At 40.1% G+C, this 8,915-nt stretch overlaps 1 protein-coding gene across 1 annotated transcript; it reads right to left on the bottom strand.

The window, feature by feature from the left end:
* Nucleotides 1-1,203: 1,203 nt before the first annotated feature.
* On the bottom strand, nt 1,204-8,429 carry LOC104278891 (inhibitor of apoptosis protein-like). Its single transcript, XM_009876006.1, has 8 exons — nt 7,556-8,429; nt 7,352-7,451; nt 6,070-6,148; nt 5,278-5,317; nt 3,985-4,227; nt 2,482-2,736; nt 2,279-2,320; nt 1,204-1,480 (listed from the first exon to the last, which is right to left on the bottom strand). Exons 1-8 carry the CDS (start codon nt 8,427-8,429, stop codon nt 1,287-1,289), a joined length of 1,827 nt encoding a protein of 608 aa, XP_009874308.1. The 3' UTR covers nt 1,204-1,286.
* Nucleotides 8,430-8,915: the final 486 nt, after the last annotated feature.

Raw genomic sequence — 8,915 nt, 5'->3', positions numbered from 1 at the left:
AGCCAGACAAACTGACACCACCACCGAAGGATGTGCTGCCGACATCCTGGCAGTATTATTCCACTGTCTGACATTAAATCCTTGCAAAATACCTACACTTTCTCTCTCTAGGTATTCTCTTTCTAAGTCTAGGAATACAGAGTTGAAAAGGGTAAAATAAGGGTCAACCAGTAAATGAAGAGGAGTTCCTAGACTACCAGCTTACAAAACAAGCCCCAAGACTTCAGAGGGGGCTACAAGATCCTACTATTTAATTACACAATCATCATAAAGCTCCAGAGAAAAGCAGCTTTTACATTTTAATCCTGCACACAAGTGCTATGCCGGCTTTTCATTACTCTCTGCCTCATCTCTAAGGTCATGAGAACCATTCCTGGCCAGGATTTCTGTCCTTTGCGAAATCAAGACGAGGAAGTACCACGTGCTGTTGGGGTTTTCCGGGGCTTTTGTTTATTTTTAAATATGGATAAAAATCTGAAACCCCTGCTTTATCAGAGGGAATCACCAAGTAGCATATAAGCTCACTTCTCTGTTCAAAAATAAATTAAAAGACACACTGAATTAAGTTTTAAAGTATTTCTGTGGGCAAACAACCCACCCCAAACTTTTGTCAGGAAAATACAGCATTCTAGGCACTGCAGTCTACAGACAAAAGCAAACAATAGGAACAGAGTAAACAAGCACTCATTTGAGAAGTAGAAACATTTTAATTCCGTCTTCATATAAACTATTATTACACAGGTAATATTACATTACATAAGTATCTAGACATGAACAAAACTTGAAAAAAAGTCCAGCTGTTCCTGCAACAGTCCACCTCTTTGTTTCTCAAATCCACAGGAAAACAAACCCAGAACCAAAATAGTAGCTCAAGTTAATTAATATTAATGGTTGATAAACAGCAATCTTAGTGTATTTCCTCACATCCACATGGCGGAAACCTCATGAAAATAGTTAAGCCAAGCTCCGTTTTGGAACTCATTCAGAAAGTATTTTATTCAGAGACACAAGAGCATACTAGGGAAACTGTTTTCCTTACTCAAAGGAAACCTACAAAAGTCCCACCTTAGAATTGAGTTAGATTTATGAACAGAAATAGTCTTTGGCAAGGAAGATCTAGGACACTCACAACGATGATACGGTTTGCTATTACACAACGTTAGATAGTGTTAGATAGGTGGTTAATCATCTTCCGTATGACAATTTTCCATTTTGAAGACATTGCTGGCTTAAATTTCAGCAGCTGGAGGATAACAGGAACAAAGACATTTTGCAGGTTTCCCACTTCACGAAAGAAATGTACGAACTGTGCCCTTTATTGTCCCCCTGCAAATAGGGCATTTTCTGAGGGAGGGGGCGCATTCTTTGCACACCACTAAGTGACCGCATGGAATGAAAACAATACAAACTTCTCTGTCCATGCAAACTTTACATGTTCTTTCCTCTTGCAGCCTTCTTAATTGTTCTTCCATGGGTAAACCTAGAAAAAAAAAAATATTGGGGAAGCCTGAATATAAGTGCATTCTAGTAAGAATTTCCCTATCTCTATTTGCTAAATATAGATGGCAGCAAGAAAATAAGCACATTTTCCAGAGCTCAAAAAGCAACATGCAAGCAAGTAGCCTGTACTTGCCACTTCCAGGAGATGACAAACAGCTTAGGGAGTGTAGTTCAAGATCAACCAATGCTTTTTACCAAATTTACATTTGCCAAATGCTGTACTTCTCCTGCTTGAATACCAGAAGTGCAGAGCACAGCCTGACCTGTGGAAGTGAGCTATACTCAGGCCCATATACTTTTCTGCAGCCTACTAACATATTAAACCACAGGACTAAGACCCAGTGCAAACTCACTTGCACGTCTGACAAGTTTTTACCTGCCCACTGTTTGTCAAGCTAGATCTTCGGACACCTGTAACCCATTCTCAGAAAGTAGATGATGACACCTGCTGTGAAATGCTAACACTATGTATTCTCTGTCCAGTCTTTACCAAACACCTAAATGAGAGCTCGTACCAGGATCAAAGCCCAGCATGTGCCTGACTGTTCAAGCTCCAGAAAGCTCTACCTCCTGTGGTGCAGAAGAACGTGGAAGGCACAGGACACAGCTTAGGGCAAGTCTGCGCATGCACTTAACTTTTTCAGGGAAGTCCATCCTACCTAAGCAGAATTAGGGAGAGTATAAAACCTGCTTTTTAACCAAAGTAATTTTCTTTGCTAGGATGTTAGCTAGTTGTCCCACAATACCCTTTAAAGAACAAAAGCAGAGTTTGAGGTACCTGAAACATCTTCTGTGGGAATATATTTCATGTTCTTCTCCACTAAAATAAGAGAATAAATAATCCTAGTTATTTGACTAATCTATATTCAAAATAGCATCTGATTTTATCTTTACATTGCTATGACAGCACTGGTTAGATGTCGATAAGCTTACATCCTTTAGAATAAAAAAAAAGACAAATAACAAAACGGACAGACATACCAAATAAATCTTTGTAGAGCACAGGGTCACAATCTCGCAGACAGTTTCTAAATATGCTGGCTGCTTCATTTCCTTTCACTAAAACTGTATCTATCAGTTCCCTTGCTTGCAGTGATGTCTGAGTCTTTTGCTTAATAACATCATGCTCCGGTTCTGTTATGACATTAGCTGACAGCAAACTCCCGAGGATTGGAAGTACACACGTTAAACGTTGGAATAAAGCCATTCGATTCTTCCGGATTAAGGACAAATCATCTGGAATGCAAAAGGGATGAGTTATTTCTTAGGAATATTCCAAGTTGCATTTCTAATTAACAATAATTGATGCATTCTTTAAACTCTATTTCAAAGGTTTGCTTACTACACATCATTAATAAAGATCTCAGTAAATTTTAGCGGCATTCACCTGAAGAGAAAACCACATACAAGCAACTTCTGAGCTGAAGCGTCTTCACCAGTGAAACCTCCTGCTCTCATCTATGGGTTACACTATGTGAGCGGAACTTGTCTAACCTCACCCTAGTAAGATTTATGTTCCCTGCAGAAATGGAAAAAAACCCACAAAACCAAAAAAAAAAAAACCCCACCAACACCTCTGCCTAACACCAACGCTAACTCACTGACAACCAACAGGTTAACTTCAGTCAGCGACAGTCAAAACCATGTCTGAGCCGGAGACAGGCTCCAGTTTTTCCAAGACGCGTTCAACCGAGTTATGTGCAAGAAAACCAGAAGTACAGCACAACTAGACCTGGGAGATTTTTTTTTTCAAACAGTCTATCACAAACAACAATAAAAGAAAATCATTTCCATTAAGATTTAACACCTGGATTCCAATTCTAGATTGAATCCATCTATGCTTTTTTGATAGAATGTGCAAGTAGCAAAGAAGCAGTCTTAATTCAGTTTACAATTGAGAAGTTTCATTACTGCTTCACAGACTCAAATACAGTAGGATTTTTTTAGGCTTCAAAATTTACATGGTATTAAACCACAGGAAATGTTAAAGATACATCAAATAAACACTGCTGAACAGCTGACGCACATGGTTGCGTGAGACAGCGAAAAGCAGACCTTTGGCAATCTTATAAACTTTTACAAATTTAGATTCTGTTACTGGGTATGATGGCTCACTGACTGAAGTAGCTTAGAGAACAAGAAAATTTGGGAAAAAACAAAAAATAGTAGAGTGTGCCAAGTAACAGTATTTTGATTACAGTTCTTTTATTAACACCAATATAAAGGCACACAAGTTTTAAAAAATATGCCTTTGGGGAGAATCAGGTGATTGTGAACCTCTGGCACCTGCCTGAATCCTCCTCCTGAAAGGGAATGAAACAATTCCCAGACTGCTAGTTCCATACAGACACCCTGATAATGTTTTTCCAGAAGCTGATCCTAACAACAATTCAACTAAATCGCTTTGGGAATAAAAGCAATTATAAAAACTATATATAATACAAACCACTTCTGCTTCCACTTTTATTCATGCCTTATGCATACCTGATGCCACTTCTTCAAACTGCTTCTCTTTCTCTTCTTCCCTCTTCTCATCTTCCGCAGTGAGCAGATCAGACACAAGATCATTCACAGTTTTGTAGTTTTCTCCAGTGGCCAAGATTTTACTCTGCACTGTTTGTTTTATTAACCTTCTACTGAATCCCATCTCCAAGGCAGCTTTAACCACAGGTGTGTTCATCATGATCGCATCTTCTGAATGATTCTCTCCAGGTTCAAAATGAATAACTAATTAAAAAAGAAAATCACTGTGTGTAATATAAAGAATAAAATGCCTAGATGACCCAGAACTGAGACACATCAACACTACCTACACACACACAGATGAATACCTGGCATTAAATAGTTTCAACGGTTCAATGGACTTCAGTAGTTAGTTTTAAAAATGGAAGCCAGTTACTTAAATTCAACTGGATTGAGTGCGTGATAAACTTCAATCCACGTCAGGCCTTCACTAAAAGCTTGGATAACCCAGAGAAACCACAGAGAATTCCAGAGAAACCAGAAAATTCCACTGTGTCTCAGCAGCTTTTTTTATACTTAGCAATCTCTAACTTCAGTCTTGAAAAATGTCTTGGGGGGGGAGGGGGAAATTATCAAAATTCTGAGTTCATAGTACAAACAATTGGTCTATTCCAGCTCTTGATCAGTATTTTCCACTCAACTTACTAAGCACTAGGCACATGTTATTCTGACTCACTGTCCTCAACCAGCAGGGACTCTTAACAGAGTAACCCACTCACCTCCTGGCAGGAGTTTATTTGCACCGTAACTAGAGTGCAGCTCGAAAAGAGTTCACTATCAGCTTGTCCTACCCTCTCCTTGACCGCTGCTGCTCAGCTCAGAGCATTTACCTGGCTACGTGCCTAAACAGAGTTGTGTAACTACACAGTCAGGACATCCTCTGGCAACTGTTCCACCCAGTTCAATACCACAGGTCAATTTAACACATACCAAATTGATTTATCTTGTTTAACCCAACCATGAAATAAAACCCACAAATACAGCAGATGCCAAGTATTCAAAACTAAAAGTCTTAATATAAGTTGCTAGCATGAAAATAAGAAAAACGAAAGACAAGATCTCTTAAAGATCCATCCCTGAAGCTTGTCCATGTAACGCAGAAGTTACCTAACTTTATTAGTTAGAAAAATCCTTACAATGTTGTTGTTTCTAAGAAAATCTAAGAATTGTTAGGCAAATTAGCTTTGGACAGCCAATCTGTAAGTTTGCACAATGCTGAGGAAGTTTAAAAAAAAAAAGCTTTAATATACATACTTGGTGGATCATCTACAGGCGTATCAGACGTTGACAAGAGCTGTGGAACATAACAAAACTACATTAGTACCAAAGTATTGCTTTTACCACTACATATCTTTCTAACACGTTCTTCCCTCATAAAACATGCTGAATTCTTTATCTGGATGGTACCCATTAAGCATTTTACACGCACTTGCACAACTCTGCATACCTGTGCAGCTATAGAATCAGCACAGCTTTCTATAGCTAGTGCTGACCACTTTCACAAAGAGAAGTTCAGCTTACTCTTGCCAGAAGAGTTACTGGTACAAATAATTCAGGCTGTTCATGACTGGTTTCTGAAATAACAATTACTGATCGGCAGTGAAACAGTGGCACAGGTTGCCCAGAGAGGTGGTACAAGCCCCACCCCTGGAAACATTGAAGGTCAGGCTGTCCAGGGCTCTGAGCAACCTGATCTAGTTGAAGATGTCCCTGCTCACTGCAGGGGAGTTGGCCCAGATGACCTTTAAAGGTCCCTTCCAGCCCAAAACACTACCTGTTCTATGATTCACTGCAACTTACATAATCCTTTCCTGACAAAGGAGCTCACTGCCTCATAACACTTTCAATAAGTAATCTGTCCAGGTTAAAATCTAGTAGTTCAAGTCCATTTGCCATGGTTCAGCACGGGTTTCAGTTCTGTGCTCATGAAGAGCATTTATTGTGTTAGAAACCTAGCAGAAATATATGCAGAAATGAGGCAGAAGGATGAACCTGAAAGAACCTGGCACTTCAACAACGGAAAACCGAAGTTCCAGAAAAGTTTACCTGTTCAAGAAGATGAGGGAACCTGGCCTGAACTTGACTTACAAATTCTCCTCCTCTTACACGAAGCAGATACTCACACCTGAAACATTGAAAAAGCATGCTGAACTATACTTTCTACTTGCCAAAAGAAAAAAAAAAAGCAACAACACAGAAGAATGAAACAATTTACAGTAACACAGCTTAACTTAAATACACATCTCTGTTCAGAAAGAAAAGAGACCTTTTAACTGGAAGCTTGATGTAGCCTACTGTCTGGTGACACTTAGATAAAGCTTTTCCATGATGTTCAGCAGCTAGCAGGCTCGCGTACACAAGTGCAGCAGCTTTACACTCTGCCCCAGCTTCTCATCAAAGTGGTCCATCATGAGAAACGGTACCGTGTCAGTGTCACTATGAAGTGCAGTGATAATCTGTTTCTATCTCACATCTCACCACTATCTCCTACTCAAATCATTCGAAAGAAGTTAACAAAATTTAATACCACTACCAAAGTCAGATCTGCTTCACTAACACAGCTATTATCTCTTAAGACCATTTGCCGACAGGCATAACAGAAGGAAACAAAGATGTTGCTTAACTCCACGTACATTATCTACTCCAACAGAGGTTGGTAAACTGTCCATGAAAGATTATGAAAGATCAGTTGGAGATCAATGATGTGAAGAATTATTATTAGCTACACTTAATTTCAGGAAAGCTATTTCTGTCATTAATGTAGGTGGTGATTTCCACAGACAGCAAGCAATAAGGTATGCAATTGAAATTTAATTATGGGGACATTAAAAAGTTACAACTGTCATTTCTTCCAACAGAGACATACGAAACAGCTGCTGAAACCTTCTTCACATGCCTCTCCACACCTCAGAAACTAAACCCCACGAGCTGAAAAACTGGTTCTTAGCAGCACTCAGCATGGGCACAGAACTAGACTGAGGGAGTTCCATGTTCCTTCCACTTCATTTCCCAGCAGCTTTTTCTCTCCTTAGTCTGCTTCTCTTAAATAAGCATGTTCATTAACAGTGCAGTCTCACTTGCTAATAGTAATTCGGGGATGCACACAGCTCTGAATTATGAAGTGGAAAGCATTAAGTATCATGCTTAATGACGGAATGTTTTAATGCCACCTTAGCCCTTCAGAGCTTTTAAAAAGAGGTATATGAAATACAACCAACTGTACCTCACGCGGTGAAGTTAAACAAAACTATTAAGTGCATTACATACTGGCCAAAATTAGAAGTATTTAAGAACGTGAACAAATTACCACAAAGATTTTGCAAGTTACCTTGGAAACCACTTTGCATGCTCAATCCATGGATCATCTCCAGATTCCCAGCACCTTAACCCACCATCACAACAAAAACACTTAACATCATCATTGCGGCCTTTAAAAAAAAAAAGGAAAAATATATAGCAAAACATTCACACCATTTACTTTAAAACAAATGCTGACATAGCAATGCAAAATGGACACTTCAGTTCTTCTTACCTACGTAGTAAAAGCCAGCATCTGCAAGCTGTTCGGGCTGAACGGGGATTCTGCTTGGCCAATTGATGAATGTTTTGACACGTGCTTCGTGGGTTTGCATGCTCACATTTGAAACACTGAAATTCAGCTGGTCTCGGGTAAGGTTTTCCACAAAAGCGCAGGTAGGGAAGTGTCTCCGATGCTCTGACACAGCATTATCTTTGGGTTCCCAGTTACTCAGCTGACCGCCACAGGTGAAACAAGCAACTTTGTCTGCTGTCCCCAAGTAATAAAGCCCAGCCTTTGCCAGATCAGCGGGTGAGAGAAACGTGAGTGGCCATGAGTGAAAAGTGCGTAGTCTAGCATCTTCTGTACTCATCGAAGGATTGTGAAGTTTAGGTCTCAAGAATGAAATGTCTTCAACTGCCCTAGTAGTTACTGGATCTTGAGGAAAACTGGAAAAAGAGCCACTGAAATATCCAACTTGTTCTAAACTTGGAGAAAGCGTTATGGACTGCAGAGATGGCGAGAGACTGCTTGTGACCAGAGGTGAAAAGGCAGACCGAGAGGACAGCCCGAGGTTGTTAGCTGAAAGCACGTTTTGAACAAAACTGCAGCTAGGATACAGCTGTTTGTGTTTTTCCATCGCATTATCTCCCGGTTGCCAGTTGTCCAAAGTTAAGTCACAACTGAAGCACTTCACTTGATCTTGCACTCCAGTGTAATAAAACCCAGCTCGGGCAAGACTCCGTTCCGACACCGGCACGTTAGTGGGGAAAGTAGAAAACGTCGATATTCTGTAGAGCTCACAGGATAAGTCATACTTCAGTTCACAACACAAAGCACTCTGCTTCGTGATGCTAGCCAAGAAATGGCTATCTTCCATTATGTTCATAATGGACTATTTTTGGAAGAATGGGACAAGTCTTCCTCTGGGAGGTAGTTGTGTGCACTAAAGGCATTGCAGAATAATCCCTGTCCGTACAAAAGTAACAACTTGAAAATTAAAGACTCTAATGTGCAATGTTGAATGAGTACGTGAATGACTGTGGGAAGTTCTTGTACTTTACACAACTGCTTGCAGTGCAGAAGCTGCCCCATCCCACTCTGACACCTGAAGAAAGCACGTCAAAAAGGACTTTCCCTCGAATCACGCAGGCATCACGTGCTTTCCCTGCACTGTGTGTCGGGGAGAGCAGCATCAATTTGCCAGGCTACTGGAGGTGGGACCCAGGGGGGAAAACCTCTAATGGTTTTATCAAAATCCTTTGTCAATAAAGAAACTAAAATGGGGGCCAACTAAAACAGCACCATTTTGAACCAGAACAGACGTTTCACCCTAGACAGCTGATAAATATAGCTTTAAATATTCATACGCATG

Source organism: Apaloderma vittatum, unplaced genomic scaffold (assembly GCF_000703405.1).
Source record: "Apaloderma vittatum isolate BGI_N311 unplaced genomic scaffold, ASM70340v1 scaffold16819, whole genome shotgun sequence".
Taxonomy (NCBI): Eukaryota; Metazoa; Chordata; class Aves; order Trogoniformes; family Trogonidae; genus Apaloderma; species Apaloderma vittatum.
This window is presented reverse-complemented; position numbering and strand designations above follow the sequence as displayed.

What these genes read in the sequence shown, in the direction of transcription:
- LOC104278891 (XM_009876006.1), bottom strand. Translation starts at nt 8,429, where the DNA reads ATGAACATAATGGAAGATAGCCATTTCTTGGCTAGCATCACGAAGCAG. An exon ending in TGCTGGCTTTTACTACGTAG is followed by an intron (nt 7,452 to 7,555) that starts GTAAGAAGAACT and finishes TTTTTTTTAAAG; the next exon opens with GCCGCAATGATGATGTTAAG. An exon ending in CATGCAAAGTGGTTTCCAAG is followed by an intron (nt 6,149 to 7,351) that starts GTAACTTGCAAA and finishes TCAATGTTTCAG; the next exon opens with GTGTGAGTATCTGCTTCGTG.